Raw genomic sequence first — 25211 nt, forward strand, 5'->3', positions numbered from 1 at the left:
TCCCCCCCAGGACTGTTTCAGAGAGTCAGGAGGTCGTCCGCATTAGGAACGTAAGGTGTCCCGCACGTTCTTCAGTGACTGAGGGCTCAAACCACATGGGCCATTGCTGCTGTGTGAGAGGTCTCTGACCAGAGCACTCGCGGCCGAGCGCACGTCGGGGCCGCGCTGGCTGGAGGGTGCGGGGCCAAGGGGACTCACCAGACAGGCGGGCGGCGCTGCGCAGGCCTGGCCCAGCGAGGAGCTGCAGTGTGGAGGGGCGCACGTGGGGGCTCTGAGCCCAGGCGCCGGCAGCGGCCCCGACGCGCTCTGATTGGTTGTGGCAGCTGCGTCCCAGGTGGGGACAGCTGTGGGACAGCACCTGGTGGCCTGCAAGGAGCTCAGGGGCGGCGCTGGGCTGGGGGCCTGGCCTTGATGCGCCCCACCAGCAGTCTTCTTGGGGGCGGGGCTCGGCGGACCTTGGAAAGCAAGGGACGCGCACCCGTCAGTGCGCGCGGCTCCGCCCCGAGCGCCGGCACCTGAAGTGGCCTGTGCCTGTGTCCTCCCCCACCCCCCCTGCCGCACGCTGACCCAGCGCCTGCACTTGAAGGCTGTGGGCAATGCAAAGAGGACATTTTAATGGCCACGTTTAACGCAACACACGTGCTGTGAATTAGGGTCCCTGCGTCATCAAGAGGCAGATTTTAGGGAAGCATCAGCTGTCCTTTGGGGGGTGTGTGTGTGTATATATATATATATATATATATATATATATATATATATATATATGTGTGTGTGTGTGTGTGTGTGTGTGTGTGTGTGTGTGCGCGCGCGCGCGCTGCTTCCATCAGAATCAACACCGTGGGCCGCCCTCTGGAGGGAGGAGGTCGGAAGGAACTCCCTCCGGCCGTGACTGAAGTTTGGTCGAGCCCCGGCCAGTGAGGTGGGCCACACTGTTATATTTCTATGCTCTGTACAGCACCTGGGAGGCAGGAAAGTATTTTAAAAACACAGCTACTTCCCTCCCTTCGGGTTCTGCTCTAGTAAATAAAGCCACCAGGTGCTTATCACGCGATGCTTTCTCACGGGGTGCAGAGGAGCCCAGGGGTGCGTGCAGTCTGGGCGTCTGACCCCCCAGACAGAACCCCCCAGGGGACAGGCGGGCAGCGCTCACCTCCCACAGCGCCAACCGAGGGGCCCCCAGAGGCTGGGGCGGGGCACACATTCAAGCACCTATTAGCCAGGAAACTGTTTTCTCTCACTGGTGGGTGTGTGCTGGCCAATACACTGTTTTCCCTTTAAAAAAGAAAAAAATACACATTTCTCAAGGAAGACCACGGCTAATTTGATTGTCCTTCTATCATTCCAGTTACGAAAGCACAGACGGAGACTAAAGACGGGGCCGTGTGAGAAGGTGCTGGGGAACAGGATGATTCTTCAGGACTCGAAGGGATGAGGCACTTATCCTCGCCCGCCTTCCTCCATCTACCTGTTCCACCAGACTTAAACAGGAGGCGTTCTTTTGGGACACCACCGTGCATACTAGCAGTTTCCCGAAGGACTCCCCGCTGAGGAGGGCTGCACGGCTCCAAAGCCTGTGACTTCCCATGACAAAGGAACGCTGGGATCCACCATGTCCCTACTCATGGCCAGTCACAGCCACCGCCACCAGGAAAGCCCCCTCGTAGGGTCCTCGGAAGTGGCAAAAGGAGATTGAGGCAAATGGTGATGGAATCAGGACTCGGAGAATACTGTGTATTTTATCACTGTAATGAAATTATACACCTCGGCAAAGGGATGTCTTTTTTCATTCTCACCTGTTTGCTGGTTTGAGGGAGGGAGGGAGACAAACATCGATGAGAGAGAGAGAGACACAGGTCGATGGGTTACTTCCCATTTGTACCCCAACCAGGGATTGAACCTGCAGCCTGGGCACGCACCTTGTGCGGGAATCAAACCCACCACCATTGAGTGCACGGACGACGCTCCAACCCACAGAGCCACCCGGCCAGGGAAGTTCCCTGAGCCCTATAAATGCCTGAGTGCCTGTGGCAGGCGCACGTGGCCCATCTGCACAGCTCGCAGTGGCACCGGGGAAGCCCCCGGGGACCGGAGCACACACCTTGGCGCCGTGGCCTGGCTGGGGAGGGGCAGCTGGAAGGATGCCTGTTTCCTACAGAACCTGCTGTTGCTCCGGAGTGCCTCCGTAATCTGAAACGGAGAGGGAGCGCCTTCAGCGGAATTTCCCACGCACACAAACTCACGTGCAGAAAACAGACGTTGCCGCACGGAAGCCTCGTCTGGGAGGGGAACTGCCAGGGCTCGGGGCCGTACCTGGCCCAGGACAGCTGGAGAGATCTGGTCGCGGAGGCGCTTCATGTGTTCCACCGTGGCCTCGAGGACGGAGGCCGCATCGCTCTTCCTGCCCTTGCCGCCCGGCACCAGGGCGCGCAGCTGCTCACAGCTGTGCTTGATGCGCTCCCTGGGGGGGGGGGGGCGGTAAAGGGGGGACCCTCCGCCCAGCCGCTTCCCCCCACACAGGCCTCCCTCCTGGGTCTGTGTGTGACGGAGCTTCCCCCTCCCTGTTCCGCCTCCCTGTCGGAGGACAGCTGTGTCCCCAAAACCGGCAACTTCTCAAGCCCTGAACGCCCCCATGGACAGAGCGTGCGCACACCGCCCAGGCCAAGACGTGGGGACACAGGGGTCCCCTTCTCTGCAGTTCTACTTTCCGAGGGGTCGATTACCTGTAGTTATTGGGTAACTGTGGGCCAGAAATGTTAAGTGGGGAAGTTCAGAGTTAAACAACATGTGAGTTTCAAATCGTGCACTGGTCAGCAGCGTGCGGGAGTCTCACGCCGTGCGGGTCTGGCCCGTCTGGAATATCGGGGATCACCCTGTCACACGCGTCCTTGCTGGGTGCGCCACCTGCCCACCAGTGAGTTAGCGGTTGTCTCCCATCACTTACGAGAGGCCACGTGCATGTAACTGGTATGATAGTATATTGTTATAACTGTTCTGTTCTCTTAGCAGTTGTTGTTGTTGATCTCTTATTGCGCCTACTTTATAAATTAGTTTATCGTGACTGTATGCAGAGAAAAATCAGTAGCTATAGGGTTTGGTACTATTTGTGGTTTTGGGCATCCGCTGGGGTGGGGGCCTTGGAATGTCTCCCCCTTGAAGCGGGGACCACTGCACACATCCTCGCGTGGAAGCCTGCAGACCACTCCTCACACAGAAGAGGGCACCGCACGCTCTGGGAGGGAAGTGCTTTGGCCATTCCCACCGGAGGCCTCCACACGGACAGAGGTCAGAATATTCACGTCCTTGCGACATGGGCCCCTCCCCAGGAGGAGATCTGTGAGCCTTTTGTAAGCTCGGGCTTCGCGACGCGCTGGGCTCTATGCCCAGGGAAAGTCAGAGGGGTGGGTGTCCACAGACCAACAGACCAGGCGCAGAGGAGAGCGGCCGGGCTGGAATCAGAACAAAACTAACCTAAATGTCCCACCGTTCCGAAGGGACGTGCATCGGAAATAAAAATCTCAATTCACCTAAGCCTTTGCTGCCTTCGTTTTTCCAAAGGTTCATTTCCCAAACATGAGGAAGCACCTCCTGTCGCCTTGATGGCTGGGACTGTCAGCATGTCGCTACAGCTCTCCGAACCTCAGAATGGCAGAGAAATTCGATGGAAAACCTAGTCTGGTACATAGCCAGGGAGCAAGTCAACTGTCCCAGACCAGGGGTCCTTCAAACGGGCTTCGAGCAGCTCTCAGGGTTCTGTGGGGGTGTCTCAGGGACTGTTCCGGAAAGAAAGGGGCGGAAACGCCAACGATTTGACAATGTTTTAGGAGGAGCTTTGAAACCGTTCCCACATTTTAACATGGTGCTTCCACGTGCAAGGATCTAAAACACAGAACAAACTTTTTGTCGTTCATTACAGTAGTGTGTCAGTAAACTAGGGAGGACCGTCTGAACATGCGAAGTGAGTGGACGTTGAAGTGAGCTACAGTGTATTCACCAGCAGAATATTATCTGGCAGTGAAATATGTTATAAAGCTCAGGGGGGAAAGAGGATACTCTCACGGGATACAAGTAGAAGATACAAGACAGCATTTAAAGGACAACCACAGCATTAGACGAGGAAAAAAGAAAGCAAAGGAAAAAAAGACTAAAAGGAAAGTCATCAAGTATCAGTTATTTCTGGGTAACTGGGCCATGGAGAAATATTGTTTCTTCTCTTTATTTTCCATGTTTTCCAAATATTTTCACTAGGCATCTGCCACTTTGATGATGAAAAATCACCTTAACGTTTTTCCCGACATTTATCAGGAAAATGTTCAAACATATAGAAAGATTAAAGGTTGGGAGGATTGGGAATCTGTGTAGGGGCGCCCTGACGTGCTCACCACCGGGGTCTGCAGTGAACGTCCCCTGTCCTCGAATGTCCCGTGTAAGTCACTCACTGTCCCTGTGTCCGTCCCTACGGATTACGCTGAAGCATTTCTAAGTAACTGCAGACTTCAGCGACGAAACCCCCAAACGTATCACTGGGCAGAGTTCACAGCATCCTATTTTGAGGTAAAAGTTACAGAGAACACACGGATCCTCAGCTGCCATTCTGTAAGTTCTGACCAACACACAGAACCAGGTGTCACGGACCCTAGCTGACACGGTCATTCAGACCCGTGCGCTATGGGACAGCAGTGGCCAGCAGGCCCCGTCTTCATCACTGGGTCAGGGCAGCGGAGGTGCGGGCGAAGGCCTTTAGGGACAGACTAACCCACTCTCCGGCCCGCTTCATCAGGCGAGCAACCCCGCCGTCTTCCCACGAGGCGCCGGCAGACAGTGGAGGCGGTTCAGCCGAACTTGCTCACCTTCCTCCCTCTCTGACGCCCATGAAGACCCGCCCTTACCCTCACCAGGTTTTAGCTCCTCCCTACATTTTCCGTAGAAAAACTTTCTGCCACTGGCTGCATGGCCTCTGACTCCACGGGGAGTGTGAGCGCCATCGTCCCCCCAACCTCACCAGTTGGAAGGATTCAGGTTCTTGGACATTCCTCCCACTGAAAGGGGGGTCTCTCGACCCCTCCCCTAGACCTGGGTGGGCTCTGTGACTGCTCAGACCCACAGCAAAAGCAGAAGGGGCGCCGGTCCACTTTCTGGTCCCAGGACTTCAGGGGCTGGCAGCCTCCACTCCGTGCCCCCTGGAGCACTCTCTCAAGGGGCCCTGGGCTGCTGGACAGGCTCCCGTGGATGGACTCTCCTGGCCAGACCCCCACTGCTGAGGCCAGTGGTGACCCCCATTCACACCAGGCAGGCAGGAGACTGCCTGGCTGAGCCCTGTTCAAACTGTTAACCCATAAAACCACGCGCCAAGCCAACCAACTCTGGTTTCATTTTTCCACGTGGCCACAGATAACCGGAACAGGAACCCCGGTGAGACCTGTTCTCTCCCAGCCGGTTCCTTTCGGAATGCAAATATGAACCTGTTCAAGTGTGGCCCAGCCTCCTGAAGCCCCCACTTTACCCTTTGATACTCTGGCCACCTTTCATCCTCGCCCCCACCGTTCTTCTCCATCTTCCTGCGATGCTCTGTCTTCCCCCACCGTGCCAACAAAACCAGTTTTGCCAGGATCCGAGACAGTCAGGTTTTGCCAACTACGAACAGCGAGTTACCAGTTCTCGCCTGACTGGACTCTGCGTGGGCGATGCTCCCAGACACCCGCTGCGTGGGGGCACTCTCTCCTCCACCGCACCTCTCCTCCCCACACCTCTCTCTCGCTTCCACTGTCTTCCTGGTGCCCCTCGTCCCCTGCCCTCTTCTCAGCTGCCTGGACCCCAATGACTGTGGTGTCCCCCAGGCTCCCGTCCCCGCTCCTCTTGTTCAGAATCGCACCCACCCCACCTCCCCACTTCGGACAGACGCTGCACCCCGAGAGCGCCGAGCCTGCATTTCCAGCGCAGCCCTTGCTCTAGGACATCGGGGCCACCTCCTTACTGGGCAGCCAGCGCCACTGAACAACGCCAGCTGTTTGAACTCAACAAAAGCGAAAATCACCCCGCCCCTGGACTTGGACTGCCCTTCCCCTGCACCACCTGCTCGGAAGTTATACCTGACCCCCCCCTTCAGCCGCACTCCCCTCGATTCTCCTGCCCAGTGAATCTAAAACGGTCTCCCTCCTCACTATCCCATGTCCGACACCACAGTGCACAGTCTCATCACGTCTCATTACAGACCCTTCTGGCCACCAGACTCAACTCACTCTCTGATGCCGCAGTGGAGGGCTCGTCCTCAGGGACACGTGACTGTCCCACTCCTCTGCCGATGCCCTTCAGTGCCTCCCAGGTAACTGCAAAGTCCTCGACAGGACACACGCAGCCCTTACCTGCTCCCCCTCATCTCCCTCGTCTCCACGCGTGCCCCTCAACCCACTCGTGAAAATGCTTGCAGTGCCCGGAATGCGCTGTCCCCTCTCCCACTGCCACCCTGCCTGCCCGCCCCACAGGAGTCCCTCCCTGATGTCTGAACCAAGTCAGTGGTAGCTTTTGGTTCAAAGCTCCCTGTGGCTCTCATCTTGCCAGGAAAGCCCTCCTCACCCCTCGCTGTGTCTGAGGCGCCTTTGCTAGGCGCCTACGGTGCGCCCACCTTCACCGTGATGAACATGAAAGCCCGGTTTTCTATTTAATAGCTGCTTCTTTGGAAATCTGTCTGAGCACCGCACAGAGGGGAGGATTCATTTTTTTCTCGGTTTTTCAATCCTATCCCGGCACACAGGAGGCGCTCCTAGCTGTTTGTTGAACGACTAAATGATCAAATGAGTGGCATGCACTTAGTTGCCAGATTAACTAGTTTCCTGTAGGCTTCTACCAACATTACAAAAGATCGTAAAATTCATGAAAGCATTTCTTCCCACAAGCGAGTAATGCTAAAATAGGCTGTATCAAAATTCACCTTCTCAGCTTTTCCTTGCTTGAATGAAGAGAAATCCTTTTGCTTCTTTCGAAATCAGACAGTGAGGCCTTCAATTCAAGTCCAATGTCGTTTCTTAGAGACTCAGAACTGGAAACAAGGGGAAACCAGACCAGAGGTTGAAGGGGAGACCGTCAGGCAACGTTAAACAATAGGCACCAACACGCTCCTCGTGGGGGTTTCTCCACGCGCCTCATACCCAGGTGCAGCACACAGCCGAGCGCTTTGCTTCACATATTTGGTGCAGAACATGGATTTCAAAAGAAGCTATTATCAAGACTGTAAGTTCTAAAACATACCGATAAAGAACAGCTACGAGGAGGACTAAGAGACTGACCTGACCTCGCTGACCACAACCAGCCCTGATTGCAGAGCCGCGGCTCCAGGTGCAGCTCAGGGCAGAGGGAGTCGGGTGGGAAGGCCACACAAGGCGCCCCCCAACCTGACCGGCGAGGCAGCTTCCCTCCGTGTAGAAATCGGTCAGTTAATGGACACTTGCTAACTCTACCATTTTTCTAAAACTTCTTTAGGCATTTTGATCGACTGATTTGATTTTTTTTTTTTAAGTTTCCTAAAAAACTTAAAAACTAATTATCATCTGCTTTATCCCAAAGGACATAACTTGATGTGGAAAATTTACTTGTAGTTTCAGTGGTAGGGTTCTGAGGGCAAAGATTCCAGATGAGGGAGGCTCAAAACCCAGTTGTGAGTCATTCCGGAACCTTCCAAAGCCTTCCAAACCCTCCCAGACCACACGTCCCAGAGGAGGTTGAGAAGGTAAGTCTCGCTGAGGCTAAAATGTTCGATAAGACCGAGAGCTATTGATATCTGTGTGTGATTCAAGTGGGAGCGTCTCTGGTTTAACCACAGCGACTGGCTGCCAAGCCTCTTGCTTGATCAAAATAGCCAATGGCCCCATTCTGCAAATGCCGGAAGTGACTGACTCAGAATTACTGCCATCACCACCTGTGTCAGCAATTATGTCTGTTGTCTGTGACCTGCACTCTATTTAGAACCTCCCGAGGCCATCGGCTTCAAGAGAAGAAATCCACGAAAACTGAATTTTTAGACGCTTACTACACTGCTACCATTGGGAGGGTCTGACCCCCCTGTAAGAGCACAGGTTTGGACGCCGGTTCCGACACCTCTCGGGTGGAGAGCCAGAGAGCAAATAACCCTGGTTTGGGGGGTCAGTTTCAGTAATTGGGGGTACGGGTTAAAGACTTCAGAAGGACATCCAGGAGAAGAGGAATGGTAGGACAACCCCTGAGGCTGCTCGAGTCTGCTTAATTATGGGGGTTTATGTAAAGCTTTTGTCTGAAGAAAAGACTGTCCTGTTCAGAAACAGTTTGGACACCGCTGGTACTACTTAATTTCGATGGAGGTGAGTCCAGACCCCCCTTTCACACGCCCAGTGAGGGGAACTTCGGACCATATGACTCCCTCACTCCCCTGAGGTCACCACGACCGTCCTAAGGGGGCCCCTTACACTGAGTTACACACACTCTGGACCATGTGCCCACAGCCCACACTCGGGATTCCGACACGCAGGAGAAGTCACATCCCTTTCTTCCTTCCGCTTCACCCCCAGCCTTGAGCTCACGCTCCCCCATAAGTTCCCCATGCAATTTTTAACAACATGCATACTGTGAAAATTGCTATTTTGAGAAAGTGAAAAAAAAACACAAAAACGAACCAAGCGAATCGGTCGGCAGAGAAGCACCCCCGGGGTTCAGAGCAGGACTCTCGCTGGGGCGGTCCGCACTCTCCCTCCATGGCGGAATTCTCACTCTTCACTGAAACTGTAAAGGGGGGAGCATTGTAGTGCCCAGACCACTGCAACCGCTGATGCTCACACACTCACTCGCACACACGCACGCATGCACCCTCATCGATGGCAGACATCACTTTTTACTCAGTACGTTTTATAAACAGTATTTTTTTAATCCTCACCCAAGGACAGGTTTACTGATTTTTTTAAGAGAGCAAGTGGAAGTGGGAGAGAGAGAGAAACACTGATGTGAGAACCATCCGTCAGTTGCCTCCTGCCCGCACCCACCAGGATCAAACCTGCAACCGTTTGGTCTGCGAGACAGTGCTCCGACCCCCAGAGCCACCCGGCCAGGGCACAAAGCAGTGTTTAAAAAAAAAAAACAGAAAGCAGTTTATGGATATCAGTGATGAACCATGAAACCAGCCAGGTTAGAAAGCAAAAATTAAAATACGTCACACTATTTACCCCAGGACATCCTCTCTCAACCAGATTCTAGACACTTAGAGGCAGGTTTGCTCATGGCCCATTCAGCTGGGTTTGCTGGTTAAGTTCTTATTTACAGCTGACGGCAGAGGCAGCAACTGGGTGTCTTCAGGAAGCGGCCGGATGGTCCGACTCTGGATCTGAGGGTTTCACCGCCTTTTGGGTGTGTGTGTGGTTTTGGTTGGTTTAGTTTTGCTTTGTTTCTGCAGCTGCCCGTCCTCAGAGCCGAGAGGAGCCGCCCGGACACAGGCGTGGCTGTGACCTGTCGGAAGGGCAGCTGGACAGGTGGCACAGGCAGCTGCGCAGGTCCTGCCGGGAATCGCGTGGGTGGAGCAGCAGAAAGAGCTGTGGTCGCCACGGACGCCGTTCCGGGAAGACCCAGGAGCCACGGCGATGTCACCAAACAGACGCGCTGGCTGTCCCTGAGTGTTCATGAAGGACAGTGAATAGGCAGGGGCGAACTGCGTCCCCGGTCAGCTGAGGAGCAGCTCACAGGGGACCCTCTGCACGGGTCTCTCGGGCCCATGTGAAGAAAAGTATCATCTTAATTTTAAAAGATTTCCCAGCTACTATCCCGGGCCCAGAACCACCACCAACAATCACTGGCCGAGAATGACTCCAGTAGAATTTAATTCCAGAAAGTGGGGTCTGCTCATTTCTGAGCCAGATCCAAGCATTTAATTAGCTTGAGTGGTGAGAACCTGGTGATATGCTGTATTAATGCAACCGAAGCGAAGAGTTTAAAAAATATGTGGTCTCGTGGAAGCACTGACATTGTCTAAAGCAGAACCACTCCATCAACTTACAGACGGAAAATAACGTCTATGCCTGGGTTTCTGATGCGGTTTCAGGCGGTAGCCCTGGTTTCGGTCAATCACATGAGACCACAGCCTGACTAGTTCCATTTTAATGACTAAAAAATGATGGCGGTGGCTGGGCTGTCGAGAGTAAGCCCTGTGCAATACTCCTAGTCCCAGGAGACGTGAGTCTTTTATTCACACGTGTTTTCTCCAGTCCGTGATTGGTGAGGGTTGTGTGTTCTTCACAGGACATGGCACACGGTTCATCTTTAGCAAACACGAGGCGTACATGGAAAACCAACTTTAAAAGCTACAGACATAATTTTTTTACTATTCTAAGGAGAAATTTTCAAACCTTTGGAAGTTTGTTTTTCACTCACCAGTGTGTGCAAAATGTGTTCTCCAGTATCTTCCCACGATGCTGAGTTTCTCTGTTGTAAGGGGCTCGGTGATGGTAACATCCGCTCCGAGCCCTGAAACACAACCTAAGCATGTTTGTGTTAAATACTGGCCCGTGGTTTCTATTTGGAGAAAAAACAGATAACAGACCCAGGAGGCACATACCTTTAAAATTCTCAGGGATTATAAAAACAAACAGAAAACGTGTGTTTTTCTTCCGTCCAAATCTGAGAAGAAAAACAAAGGGTAAAAGGGAGGCAAAATCATGATTTGGAAAATCGGGATTCAAAAGTGCAGCCGGTGAGGAACTGGACTGGAAGAATTTTCTTTCTTTCCTTAGCATTTAAAACGGTGGCATGAACAGAGAGATCTCCTAAAAATAGCCCCTCACACCAGTGAGGGGAAAGATGGGCCGCCTTTTGAACAACTCACAAGGAACAGGCAAGTATTTCTACTTTGCACAGCTGCACACAGCCGAGTCCGAAGTGTGCGGCCAGGGTGCAGAGCACCAGTACGGACTGTTTCAAAAATACAAGAGGAAGAGATACTTTGCTAAAACTAACACTCACTCCATTTCACGCTTTATTTATAAGAGATGCTTGAGGCTCTCTGTTTCAGCTCAGTGGGCGAGAAGACCCCAACCCTGAGCCTTTGGTCAGCCCCCCCGGCTTCCCTAAGCAGGAGTTCACACTGTCAATAAGCATCGTCTTTCTATGGCTCGTATCTATGGCAACCACAACTGGGGAAAGGGTGAGTGGGTGACTTCACAGATGTGAACCTTTAACTTTAGAATAATGTCATATTTACAAAAAAATGGAATTCCCATCAATCCCAAACCCTATCTCCTGTATTATTTCTCACAATAAGTGAGCCAATATTGACACATTAGTACTAAGTTCATACTTTATTCAAATGTCCTCAGTTTTACTTATTAGACTTTTTCCTACTCCAGGATTCTGTAAGTTTAGTCATAATCCTCCTCAATTTCCTCTGGATTGTGACACTTTTGCTGACTTTTTTTTTTTTTAATGATCTTGACAGTTTTGAGAAAGCTGCTCAGGTCCGGGGAGAATGTAAGATAGGCCACTTTTATTCTCATTAAAAAAAAGGAGCCCAAATCTTATCCACATTCTTGACCTAACCACCAGTTTACAAAGTTCGAGGAAAAGAGGAATATTTTGGAGAATGCTATCCGAACGAAGTGAGCGACCCCCAGAATGTGGGCCTATAAGAAAAATGACCTTTTAGAAACATACATACACAAAGAGCGAGGTAAAAAGGAAAAAAAGAAGGAAAAAATTGAATCCTGATCCGTACAAACTCACAATTTAAAAAAAGTGTAAGATAAACAAGAGAAATTTCCAGTGGGTGTTTGACCGTGTTAAGGAATTGTCATTAATGTTTAGGTGTGACACTGGTGCCGTGGACATTTGTAAGACTCCTGTCTCAGGTATTTCTTTAAGTATGCAAGGATGAAAGGAAGTGATGTTTTGGGTCTGCTTTAAAATAACCCAGCAGAGAGCCGGCGGGTGGGGGAAGGGGGAGAGACGAGACCTGTCACAGCTGCATTATGGGGACACGGAAGCTCGTTCACTGCTCTTCCCACTTCTCTGTGCCAATTCCCAAGGTGAAACTTAAACTGTGGTATTATTATCAACTACACGTCGGCAGTCGTTGGGGTTTCTGATAATGGGATGAAAACTGACATTCCCTAAAAGAAAACAACTTCCCAAGGAGAGGGTCGCTGTGCGCCTGATTTTAAGGAGAACAGCTGGGACTGTCTCAGAAAAACCTGCTGTCACACACGTAGAACACCGTTCACTGGCACATGGTTAGAACCAGTCGTCATTTCTTCCTTAGAACAAGACCTGAAGAACCCCAACTTCACAACCATACCCACGCATTTGGGGGTAAATACACATTACTCTACAGTCCGAATTACACTGTAACTAACTTCCACATCTGGCCACACAGACCGTGTTGAGAAGCCACCCCCCGCCAGACTCTGGGCTGGGCTCGGGAGGACCCTTGAACAGACTGACAGGCAAGGTCCCTACTCTGGTGGCATTAATGGTTTCTTGGGGACGACAGACACGGAACAGATGCTGCAGATAAGTAAGCGAGGGGTCACGTGTGTGCCCAGTGCTGGGAAGGACGACCACAGGCTCTGGGGGAGCGCCCGCCTGCCCACAGCCTGCTCTGCAGCCCCGGAGGGGGGGGGTGTCCCAGCAGAAGCGCCCCCGCGGCAGCCAGGAGCCAGCCACCTGAAAGGCAGGGGCTGGGGAGATGGGCGACAGGCATGCCACAGAGTGCATTCTGGGCGAAGGGAAGAGAAGGACAGGGAGAGAAACGCCGGTACGTGGGTGCCTCTCATGCACCCTCCAGACTGGGAATTGAACCAGCAACCCTTTGGTTCACAGGTCAGCGCTCAACCCACTGAGCCACACCAGCCGGGGCTCAAATGCATATTCTAAGCAACAAAACATGGGGGGCATAATGCAGGAATGCATGACAGGATGAGGAGAGAGAGGAGGAGGGAAAACGGACTCAACAAATAAGACCACTGAGAGGAACGTTATCGGATAGTTTAGTCCAACTTTCAAAATAAAAAGTGCTTTTCAGATTCACAAAAAAAGTAAATTATCCTAAGTTAAAATACACTAGAACCAGAAATTTTTTAAAAACAGATATTTTGCTTTTTGAAATAATGTTGCATCTATTTTTTTAACTTTATACATTGAATTTACTGACATCAAAAAAATAGGTTAGCTTTGCATATGTAGATTTATGTGCCCTGATGCCTTTCCAGTTTCAAGCTCTACATCAGACAGAACTGAAATCCCTGAATCTCGGCCACCAGCACGGAATCGATCACCAGCCCAGACGCGGGGGAAGCGCTCCTGGCACCTGGGCGGAACCCCACAAGCCAACGGGGTTCCCAGAATCCAGTGCTCTGCTCTTAGGCCCGCTCACATTCTCTACAAATCGACAGGGTTTCTGGTTCCCAGGATCACCAACAAAACTGTGTGCAAGGTCCTCTCTCTAACGAATGACTGTCCCTGAAACATCCCAACGCACACCACTTCTTCTTCCACACACCAAACACACTGCTGGGTCGGAGATCTTGTGAGTGCCTTGGGTTTTAAAGATGTGTCATTTGTCTCCGCTCACGTTTCACAGAACACGCCGCTTAAATGTCCCTCCTGTGTTGTGGCCACACACGATATTGGGTATCGACGTCCCGGGTCCAGGCCTGGACCAGGGTCCAGTCTCCAGGACCCTCTGGCACGAGAAGCAGCTGGCATTGCTGCAGCCCCACCCCCCCACCCCCGTCTCGCCCCCCTTCCCAGGTCTGGCCCCCCCGCCCCCGGCAGCTAGGGAAGGGAAAGGTCATATACAGTCCTCCAAGCTCCGTCACGCACTCCGCTCACCCCAGAAGCTCTGAGGCCTGTCGCCTAATCAAAGGGTCATATAAGTCCCCACGAAGCTGGAAAGAACTGCTGAACTTCCTTCCTCCAGAGCCACCAGAACCTCAAGGGACAAAGCCAGCGTCACCGCTGGGCTGGAGCTTTCTTGAGTACCGTTACCCACGCTGCCTCTCTACACCTCCCAAGGCAGCCAGGCTGACCCGGGGGGGCTTTTGGGGGGCACAACAAAGAATGTTCTTTGCTAATTACTGACTCCACTAAAAAACCATTTCCAGTTAGAAAAGTGAGAGTTTTACTAGAGATTTGCAGACACTGAGTTCACCCGCCACCAAAGGGCACCTGCGATGAAACGGACACGGAGTGAAGCCCTGAGAGCCCACTCGGGTCCACAGCGGAGGGCGGTGGGCCTGCTGGTGGTGGGCCCACTGCCACCGTGCCACTCACCCGGCTCCTCCCAGACCACGTGTGTGAGTGTGGTTTTCACCACAGCCAGCACCCGAGAATCTCCACGTACAAATGAAGGGGCTTCGTGCAGAAGATGACTAATTACAGACCCTTAGAAAGCACGAGAAGGAAAGGTGGAGCATGCTTGTCTGGGTTGTGTGGTCTCGGGCGCCTCACTCCCGCTTCAGTTTCCTGATGGGTCACGTAGGAGAGGGGAAGCCCTGCCTACCCCCCTCATGAAGCTGTTACACACAAAAGTTTTTTAAATGCTCTATAAATGAGACATTTTATCAGCCCCCTGCCGGGGGACCTCTGTCCATAGGAGGTTTTTTTAAAGGTATGTAACAAAATAGGCGTATCTTCAGAAGGACCATCCCCAACTGTGTTTGGGGAGTGAAATCCACTTAGAGGGAGTGTGCCTGGTTTGCCTGCAGTGCCTCTTCCCCGCAGAGTCTAAAGAAACGCAGGAGACCGGCAGCTCTAAAAAAGAAAGCCAAACAAAAAACAAGCAAACAAACAAAAGAGAACACAGCAGTGCCCCTCTCTCCTCACCAAGTCAAGTCAGCGCCTTGGGTTTCTCTGCCTTTCCGCTCACATAATGGGCTGGCCGGACACAACATCCTCTCTGAACTCTCTCCTTTAGCCCACAAGGGCCTGGCCTAACGTTCCGAGAAGCCCCTCTGTGTTCAACTATTACCTCCAATGACACGCCGTCTATCAAGTTTCCTCGTAAGCGTGAGCCAACCTGTTCTGACCTAACCCTCTTCTGAAACATCCTGAATGGTGCAGAGTCCCAGGGAGGCAGGCGAGGGAGACCCTAACAGGAGCAGCCTCCAGGTCTCCACAGCTGGAGGGGCCCCTGCAGGAGCTGAACCCCCAGGGAGCTGCAAGATGCAAGTGCAGCAGCAGGTGCCGTGTGTCTGCACCTGCGGCCCCCCAGGGAGCGCCCTCGAGGAGACACACCTGCTGCCTGGCCAACAGGCGCCCACCTGCTCCGATACCGGCCCTAACAAGGAGCAAACTCGTTCTGGAAAGAAGGGCATTTCAGGGAGTTATCAGGAAGGAGACCCGAGGGGAGGAAGCTCGGCATTCTACACCAAATGCACATCTATGAACAATAAACTTTTACACTCTCGCCCACACCTATCACTTTTTAAGGGAAAGTGATCTTTTTTTCCTAATATCTCAAGTGGTAATAAAAACAGCCCGCGTGAAGATCTTGTCCACGAAGCTGCCCTTCATCTGAGAAATCGAAGTAGAAACAGCGTCCCCTTTTAAGAGTGTTTATGGAAACAGGCTTCACTCAAAGCTGTCTCCCAGGGGCCGGGAGCTCACCCGAGGGTCCTGGCCGCTTCCCGCTCCCCAGCAGCAGATGACGTCATCCTCAGGAACACCAGGTGGAAGCCTCGGTCAGCCAGGAGCTCCCATGCCCCCTGCATGTCACCCACGGTGACAGTGACTTCCGCTAGATTTGAAAAGAGCTTCTGCACCGCGTTGGCCAGGGGCTGAACAGCGCCATCTCCCACTATCAAGACGTCTATTTTTGCCTGAAAGAGAAGGAAAAAAAGCAGAGCAGCGTAGGATGGCCATAATTGAGAGAGAGCAAGCGCTCCACGCGTGGATGGAGGACACCAGGCCAGGCAGTTTCCAGGGCTTGTCCCTGGTGTAGGAGAGCGGTGGCTCACCCTGTGTCAGGGGCGAGCTGGCAGAGTTCTGGGGCCAAAGAAAGGCCCGCGGGGCCCAGCCTGCCCAGGTGTTCAGCGTGCCCCTCCCTCCCCCCTCGCCAGGCGAGCACCCCCAGGCTCCCTGCCGCTCGGTTCTGGTGGCTTTGCACCAGCAGCACCACTGGAACCGTCCCACCCCCCATTTCCCCCTCCTCCACACGTCGCAGGCTGAGGTGGTTCTACTCGTGCTTGAGTGGTGGCCTAATCCTACCTGCTTCCTAGGTTTCAAGCTTTCCTGTGGATTTTATTTGATTTATTTACGTATTGATTTCAGTGCTCACAGAAAAGCTGCTTTGTTCAAACCAAGATCCCGTTAAGGACAATGCATGGCATTTGGTTGCTGTCTGTCCTTGGGCTTTCAGTTTGAAATATTCCTCCCTTCCCCCGCCCCCCACGGTATTTACATGTTCAAACATGTCCTGCCACGGGGTCCGGTGGGCAGAGACACCAATGTGCACACGTTCACCATCCTGAGTGATCTCAGCCCCCCGGCCCCATTTAACACAGGATAGAAGTTCAAACCCCTTCAGACGGCCTTGCGCACCATGTCCCTAGCCTTGCCCCCTCTCCTTCCCTCAGATATCCCTTGTCCTGAGACGACAGCGTGACACCATCACACAAGCTTTGGAATTTGGGGTTTCGACAGAAGAGAAAGACCATCGGGACCCCAATGCGTGGAGCAGCCTCCCCCAGGGCTTCCTTGTCGTTGGGAAAACCGTCCTCGTTGCCGGCAGACTCGAGGAGCCACACGGCACTGGGAGCCCCCTGGACGCTTTCAGAGCGTCAGATCACGGACGTTGCGAATCACCGTGGGGTAGAGGGCTTCCCCTGGACCGCCGTGTTCCTCGTGAACCAAACACCGAGCCCTGAGGATGGTCACGGAAGCGGTCACGGAAGTGGTCACGGAAGCAGGGGTGCTCATTCCATCTTTTACTCACCCTGGTTAATGCAGGCACCCTGACTGCTGCAAACGGGGTGAACACTGAGTGCTCCTGCTGCACTGAGACACTTGGGGGATGGGGGTGCTGCTACTAATCACCCTAAAACCACAGGTGTGAGTTAGGGCGTCCTGGGCTATGACACTCTGGTCGGAAACGTTCGTCTTCCTTCCCTCGCAGAGACCCTGCTGCTTGGCTTCTGCTTAAACATGGCCAAAATCTACGTGTTCTCCCCATGGACACTCACGGGGGCCCCGCTTGGTGCTGGGAGTACCAGCTGAACACCCAGACAAGGCCCCCGCGAGCACACAGCGTACGTTCTAGAAGGCTCTGCTTCCGCTGCCGAGTGAGCAAGGTGTTCAGCCCTCAGGACCCACGAGGAACAGTGTAGGGGCCTCGGTTCCACCAAGGCCATTACTGCGGCTCCTGTCGTTGCCCTGACGCAGTGGGAAGAGGCGGAGGCGTTCCAGGCAGGTAGACCAGGGTCTGTCGCCCGAGCTCGAGGATCACAGCCCACCGCAAGGCAGCCCCAAGGGGCCGTGTGTGTGCAGCACCGTGTGGGCGGTTGACATAGCCATGTTTTCCCAAGTGGCCCCACACGTGAGTACACAGTGCCCAGAAGACGCCACGGGGCCTGGGTGGGGAAGGGGACCGGAGGAAACACATGGGCCAGTGTGTCCCCCTCAGGCAGTGGGCACAGCCCGAATCCACACCGCCCTCTGCATCACTGTAGCCACGGGGCTTGGAGCAGGGCCTGCCGTGGAGCACAGGTGGGTCTTGAATAAGAGACGTGGGGGCCGGCTCTGGCTCATTCCCGGCCCGTCCTGGTGCTCAGATCTTGGTGCGCACCTGGGAGCCTCTGTCCCGATTTCCCCAGAACCTGCTGGTGGTGAAGCGGGGTCCTGGGGTGGGGGGAAGACATTCAGAAACAGGAGAGGAGCACCACTGCCCAGCAGCCCCTGCACGGGGTCAGGAGTCGGTGGTGCCTCACCCAGAGCAGAGGGCATGGAACTGAAGCCGCTGCAGGAAGGAGCACTGACGGGCATCCCTCCCACCCCACAAAGTTGGTGCCCCGGTGCACCTGGGACGCTGGCCGTGGGACCCTGAGAACTTGGCCCAGCCCCCTGTCCCAAGGTGGCTCAAATTAACCGTCCCGCTTCCAGGCCACTTGGGGCAGACGGCTGGTTCAGTTAAAGGGACCTCGCGGGTGGCAGCGCCCTGTGAGCACAGGTGGTGAGAAGGATCTGCGGTGAGAATGACAGGGAAAGTCAATGAAAACGATCCCCCCCACCACGGCTCTCCGCTCTGGAAAGACCCCCATCGGGACGTGCTGGGGCTGCACCTGTGAGCACAGCCGCCCTGACGCGAGGCGTCCTTTGGCAGAAAACGTTCCCCCGTCGAAATGGCAGCGTGCAAAAGTAAATATGTAACAGCAACATGCATTCACTGGGGAACACTGGAAATCTCGGGAATACCGAGCGAGAAAATAAAACCTGTAATGCCCGCCACTCAGGAATAAACCCTACCGACGCCTTGGTTCAGGCAGTTTTCCTCATTCGACATCCATGTCACCGATGCCCCGCGTCCACCCCCTCGGATTTCAGAAATCCCAAGCACTCGTGACACTAAAATATTGGGTTTCCACTGGCAATCTGCCCCTGGGCTAAGCCCTTAATTAGTAACAGCAGGTGCCGACCTGCTTCCAGCCAATCACGCCACATTTTAGTGGGTTGTTATTTATGTCACTCTTATCACGGGGCACAGCCGGAGCAGCTGGAGGGGCTGGTGCTCCCCCAGGGCCGCAGTGGGCCTCCGTGTGTCCCCAGGAGTCCAGGGGCTTGCGGGGCTCTGGGTGGAGAGGACAGGGGAGCGAACTGCTCTTTGGAGGGAAACAAAGGGCTCCTTTGGGGCTCAGGCTGCTGTAGGAGCAGGAAAGCGCAGCCGTGTACCTCCCACCAGACAAGCCGCCACTGGGCTCCGAGTTCCCCTCTGGGCACCGCACAGCGCTGTTTCGCCGCTGAGTTCTAACAGGTGCCTCCATTCGGACATAATTAGGAAAACCCATCAAACCGGCCCACTTCCAAAGGGTGCGAATTCCGTTCAGAAAGCGTGTTCCCAAGGGGGGGGGCGGGGGCTGAAGCTCGTGGAACATTCTAGGAGGGAGCAAAGCCTCCCGCCGTAACCATGGAGACGGAGGAGCGAGGAGGGGGCAGGGTGCGCCTGGCTCCCTGGGGTGGGCGCCGTCCCATGTCCCCGCGGGGCTAACAAGTGCCTTTCGCCTTTCTCTACACCAGCCCCACAAGCGACTCGGAGCCTCCGCTGCGGGGACGAGAAATAAGCCGCTTCCCAGGAGGCCCGAGGGCCTCTGGGCTTCACGGGGGCGGTTTCCACACACACCTGCCCTTGGGTTGTGCCCCTGGGGCCAAAGGGCAAAAGGTCAAAGGCCCGAAGGTGATTCGAGGGCCACACCAGGAAGCGGGCTGAAGGCGGTCCGCCCACGTGGACAAGAAGGCTGAAAATACACTTTCCTAGGTCACACACTCGGTCCTAAATTCGAGCTAAAAATTGGCATTCGCTTTCTGTCCAGCCACCAGCCCCAAACACCTAACTTTTGCTCCCGGGTGACCGACTCTGAACATCCTGCCTGCAGGGATGTCCTATGTGGCAGGTGTCGGGCAGGTTTGGGGGGGCAGGGGTTTCCCTCCCCAAAAACCTTCATTTACCGCCGCGGCCTGCGGCCTTTTCCTTGGCAGGACTCAGCCCGGCCCCGCCCCCACCCCTCAAGACGGGCGAAGGCCCGGCGTGGGGCTCCAGGACCGAGGTCCGTCCTTCTCTGCCTGTGGCACCTGCCCAGGGCTCGCTCGCTCGAGCTCCGACCCGGGCCCGGCCTTCGAACCAGAGACGCCCGGGCCCACGGGCGTGGTAAGCGCAGCTGCCTCCCCTTCCTGCTCCTCCGCCTTTGCCTCTTACCTGCCCGGAGACTCGGCCCGGCTCCCGGCCGCTAATTGAGGCGGCCATGCCCGCTGCCCACGTGCCCGGTACCGGGCAGCCTCGGCACAGGAGCAGCTCGGGCCGCGGCCGCCGACCGCGCTGATGGCTCGAGGCGCGCACCTGCGTCCGCGTGCGCCCGCCGCCCTTAAAGTGACCTGCGGCCCGGCCCGGGCGCTGGGGGGCTGGGGGATCTGCGGTGCGGGGTGGGGGGCGCCGTGGGGCAGGGGGTGGGGCGGGGCGGGGCTGCCCCGGTCTCCCGGAGGACCCTAGGGCACCCGACCCGTCGGGTCCCTGGGTGATGCATCACACTCAGAACCGCCGCTGCCCCAGGCGCCCTAAAGTCTTTCCCTCTTTAAAGAGCAGGAATCAGCAAGGGGGAATCTTCTGCTTCCTAGACGGGAAGGCAGGTGCTGTTCCGGAGCATTCTTCCCGGAAGCCTGAGAAATTAAAACTTGTAGAAGCGTTTCCTTCTGTCCTGTGATTCTGCGAATATTCCCTAAATGTCCCCATTTTCTCAAGTGAGACTGTGAGCCAGGGAGAGGCCCCCCGGAATCAGCCTTCACTAGACATTTTGCTGAAGTCCCTGGGGTGTCAGGCCCTGCGGCGGGACCCCTCCTCCACAGGTCCCGCTTCACGGCTGTTCCTGATTGCTGCCGGCTGGAATCGGGGGCAGGGGCAGGGCGAGCCTGGTGTCCGGTGGCGTTTGTCCCTCTGGATTGCCGCCAGGGCTGTCCAACCTTCCGGCGTCTGTGGGCCACCCTGGAAGGAGAGTTGTCTTGGGCCACACGTTAAATACACAAACACTAAGGAAAACTGATGAGCAAAAGAAAAAGGGGGGGTTAAGTAAATTGAACATTTTGGGGTTGGGCCACCCTCATAGCCGTCCTGGGCCACGGGTTGGACACCCCTGGATGGCTCTCGGTCTCACTCGAACCACCCGCAGCCCTCATCTCAGGGCAAAACCCCCATCTCCTGAGCAGGTGGCTCTGGGTTCGGGGGCTGGTGTCCACCCTGAGAGCGCGCAAAATTATCCGTGTGGCTCAGTACGGCTCCGATGGGCAGACACAGTGCAGAGAGGTTTCTGACAAGGTCATTCTGCATTATTTTTGGAAGGAAATGTGCACATTTTAATAGATATGGATTGGGGCTATTTCTGGCTTTTTCGGGTCATTGGGAACTGAGGGTAGCTGCAGAGCGTGTGGCGGTGGGTCTGCTCATCAACACAAGACGGAGGTGGAGTCGTGCCCCAGCGGAGGGTGGAGTGGGAAACAGGGCTGCCTGAGGGTTCCCCGGGATACCCAGGACTGGTTTGCTTCAGGGCGGGTCTGGCGTTAGTGGTCCGACACACAGGCTCCTGCCTCTAACCCTGACTGGGAGCAGCCATGCCTGTGTTGCAGGAGGAGGAGGAAGGAGAAGAAGGAGAAAGCTCTTCTGTGGCCGACCTTCATCAAGAATCACGTTAAGTATCTTAGCAGTTTCGCATCTCTGTCACCTTGGACACTCTTGAATCATCTTCATTTGTATTATTAGAGACGAGCAGGCAGATGGATTTCCTTTCCAGGTCCCGAGAGTAAAAATATGCTACTTACCCTCTTGACGGAAACCTGAATACTGTGAATTATTACATATGACAAGAACCACTCTACATAGACAAGTACACTTTAAAACTTGCACTCGAAATTAACAATTCTAATCGTCTCTTAGAAAAGAGTTCGTGGATCATCTAAAATTATAATGCTGTACATTATTTCCCCCAAAATTAAAAAAGAATTATGTATTTTTCACACTATTCATATACCCTGAATAGCTCTATAACATAATAGTGCGTGATACACGTGATCTGTTCAAATGAATTCTTATCAAGAACCTGTGCTGGAAATGTTTGGAAACTTTCCACACAGGTGTTTCAACGAAACTTGTATCTACGCTGTGTCCAGTGTTGTTCAACCGGCTTGTTCTCAGAAACACAGAGATTCAGAGTTGGATGGGACCCTGGAGGTGGCCTACCTGCCCCCCCCTTCAAAGGTACTGGGGCTCAGAGGGTGTTCTCATGAGGACTGTAACCACAGAGGTTGAGAGGATCACCGCACTCCAATCGCCTTGACATTTAACAGTGCACTAAACTCAGTATTTGGTAAAAAGCCATCAAATGCGTCTTAGGTGTACATCGACACACTCCACCACCAGGTCACTCCAGCCCCCCCCCAACCCACCGCTCTGTGAGGCTGGAGCCCCATTTCTTGAGTGGGCCTGGGGGGTGTTACTGAGAACCAACCAGGCAGCCAGAGTGCTGTCTGTTTTTGTAGGTGGCTCTCAGTATTTCCTACTCCCCAGGTGGCGGACAGCTGCAGGCCTGGGGCACAGGCCCTGGGGGACAAAGTGTCCTTTGTCCCCAGATACTTTTCTGGCTGAAGGTGTCCCCACCCCTGCACTGCCACTCGGAAGGCGACATCGCGGCCTGGCTAGTGCTGCGAGGCAGGGGACAGACCCCACTTCAGTGAAGGATAGGGAAAGGCCATTCGCAAGGACAGACTTGTGGTTCATGTTGTCTCCTTAAAATACATACACTTTACATTTAACAAAAATTCTACCTACAGCTAAAGGAACATGAAGCTTAAACCTGCTTGCAGCAACGTCTAACTACCACAAGGTGGCAATGTAACTCCATGGCAGGGGAGAAACAAAAAAACCTGACCACTTTTTCCTTTAAAAAGAGCAAAATACTATTTTCCTGACTTTCCTAATTAGAAATAAGGGTATTTCTGGCTTGAAAATAACAGAGAGGTGGGCAAACACGTTTTCTTCCCTTCCCTCTATCCATCATTAACAAAAATACAAGATTTTGCTCTCTGTCCCTAAAGGCTGCAGTTTTCAAAGAGCAGTCTCCCCAGGTGCCCTGGTTCCCGGGCCTATGAAATTCACGGTCAGCTTAGTGTCCCACCCGGAGCAGCGACCTGCCTGGCCTTGCTGAGAAGCGGGGTGGACAGAGGGCTGTGGGCAGCAGGTGTGCGGGAGGGGGAGAGCCCGGCTCCCGTCTCTAGGCAGCATGGCCTCAGTGTGGCCTGGAGCAAGCCCGTGTCTGTGAGCTCGGTGTCCGCGGACCGAAGGGAACAACAGTGCTGAATCTTACCTCCAGGGGCTGCTCCGTGACAGAGGACATGTGTCACGTTGATTCCCATATTGTGTGTGTTTAACTGAGGACAAGTTATTATTGGTACCAAGTTCAACCACGCAATGCAGCTCAGTATCACGGCATTTTCACTTTTCATATAAAGTTTTCTTGATTTTTTACACGATTTCTATGCTTTTTGTGAGTAATAAATAAAAAATCAGCATGAATTCTGAGAATAAGGCTGTTTCTCCTCATGCTCTGGACCCAACGTGAGTCATCCCTGGAGCTTTCTCTGCAGTTGTAAAGACCGCACTGGCTTCGCCCACGAGAGGAGTGCAGATGGGCTGGAACGCTCACACTGCCTCCCGGGAGAGGCCGTCTTTCTGCCCTCGTCTGAGCTGGAGTCCACTCACCCATTTCCTGCCTTCGCAGTCAGAACCCCCATCGCTTCCCATGTTCGAGTTTGGGCCCCACACCGTCTCCCAGAAACAGCGGGCCTCTCCCTGCAGCCCGCACGGAAGTGCTTCCATCCCACGTGCTGGCCTGTGGCCGGTCAAAGCCAGTGTCTGTGCAATGAATCAACATTTTGTGCGCATTATAAATTTAAGGGCACCCAGGTACGTATGTGTGTACATGTGTGTGCAATTCATCGTGCCCATTCTTCCGACACAGCAGCCGAAACCTGGGTGAGCATGTCCAAGTTGCACCCCACACCCAGAAGCTAAGACACGAAGGCCGGGACTTGAGGTAAGCAGAAACTGGCACTATTTCATCAGCGACTACGACGAGACTGTGCCCCTGGCCGGCAGCGAAGGCTTTCTGATCAAGGGACATCTGGGCCTTGTGAGTGGGGTACATGCAGGAACAGGTTTGATACTGGGAAATACCCGCTTTCAACGCCTCTGTAATAAATTGTTACTAAGGCTGCCGGAAAGCAATGCTGGGCTCGGTACTACTGTTCCGTGGATGTAATTCAAGGCGCTGCAGGCGCCTGGGCAAAGGCAGAACACACAGGAGCCGCATATAAAAACACTCACTCACGCAGAGCGTGGCTTCCAGCTCCTCCGTTCATTGCTTCACTCGAGCCACACGATGGCCCTGTTATTAACAATACTTCGTTCATCACGACTCAGTTAAAAATAGCACGAGGACAACACACAGCAACCCACGGTGACTTCAGGGGCAGTTCTGTTTCCAGCCCAGGTCGTCCTCGGGGTTTGGGTAGCTCTGGGGACAGTGCAGGTACCATCCACAGCCACCTGCTGCTACGAGAAGTGTCACGGTCACATCTGCCCACTGATCCTGACACGTCTGTGTTAGTGCCACCCCGGCCCCACCCACCTCCGAGAGGTGAGATGCTCCCCTCCGTCTCTGCTTCCCTGGTGCGATTCCGGTTCCCGCACTCCGCGTGTGAAGCTGGGCTGGGCGGACAGCGCGGCATCGCATCTGGGGAAGGACCCCACTGTGCCCTGCGCCCGTCTGGGTGCTGCGAAGTGGCCCTCAGCGGTCAGCACGTGGGTACTGGCTACGCACGCCTATCGAACGAGACTCTCAGAGAGGCACATTGAAAGCACAATCGCGTCATCTGGTTTCTGTGTACCAACGTAGTTTTGGAAAACTGGTAATTTATGGGAAAATACTAGAAACCGACAGCAAAAAAATTGTAACAAAATAAACTGGAATAGCTCACCAGAAAAAGTGGTGGAGCTAAGGGAAGTCTTCATTTCAGAGGGTGGGTTTTTAAAGACTGAAGGGCGGGCCTGGGAATCTGGGGAGTCTCTCTTGGGGGGGGGCGGGGATTTTAGGCATGGAAGCCGTTTGGAATCGTTTGGAGAGAAAATAAACAGAGCTGCGCATTAGGCTGACGGTGGGTTTGATGTTGCAAAGCCGTCCACATTTGTAGGCCATATCATTTGTAGCATTTTCAGGAATGGGTTCAATGAATAGCAACTGAAGATTTGCCATGTACAGGGTGATGTGTAAGATGCTAAACACAGTCACTGCTTTCAGAGAACACACCGTGTCACTGAGCAGTGTCGTTAGAGAGAATTCTCTTCGGTGTGTGAGTCTGTGTCGAGGCCAACCCTGCGTTCCCACTTCTGTGCTCAGCCTGAGGCAGAGCGGGGGAGCAGGGCGCCACCCGGCTCTTATTCTCGGCCCGGTGGCTTCCTGCCT

The 25211-nt window shown here is 54.1% G+C and overlaps 1 protein-coding gene across 1 annotated transcript; it reads right to left on the reverse strand.

The window, feature by feature from the left end:
* Positions 1–42: 42 nt before the first annotated feature.
* On the reverse strand, positions 43–20011 carry SOHLH2 (spermatogenesis and oogenesis specific basic helix-loop-helix 2). Its single transcript, XM_037057361.1, has 10 exons — positions 19904–20011; positions 15607–15818; positions 10565–10626; positions 10381–10485; positions 8640–8739; positions 6926–7033; positions 2311–2458; positions 2099–2187; positions 1151–1272; positions 43–455 (listed from the first exon to the last, which is right to left on the reverse strand). Exons 1-10 carry the CDS (start codon positions 19949–19951, stop codon positions 43–45), a joined length of 1407 nt encoding a protein of 468 aa, XP_036913256.1. The 5' UTR covers positions 19952–20011.
* Positions 20012–25211: the final 5200 nt, after the last annotated feature.

Source organism: Sturnira hondurensis, unplaced genomic scaffold (genome assembly GCF_014824575.4).
Source record: "Sturnira hondurensis isolate 20B ecotype Veracruz unplaced genomic scaffold, ASM1482457v3 Scaffold0009719, whole genome shotgun sequence".
NCBI lineage: Eukaryota > Metazoa > Chordata > Mammalia > Chiroptera > Phyllostomidae > Sturnira > Sturnira hondurensis.

Coding starts and splice junctions, on each gene's coding strand:
- SOHLH2 (XM_037057361.1), bottom strand. CDS start 19,951: ATGGCCGCCTCAATTAGCGGCCGGGAGCCGGGCCGAGTCTCCGGGCAG. Junction 10,627..15,606: donor GAAGCGGCCAGGACCCTCGG/GTGAGCTCCCGG, acceptor TTTTCTTCTCAG/ATTTGGACGGAAGAAAAACA. Junction 456..1,150: donor CTCGGTTGGCGCTGTGGGAG/GTGAGCGCTGCC, acceptor TTGCTTTCCAAG/GTCCGCCGAGCCCCGCCCCC.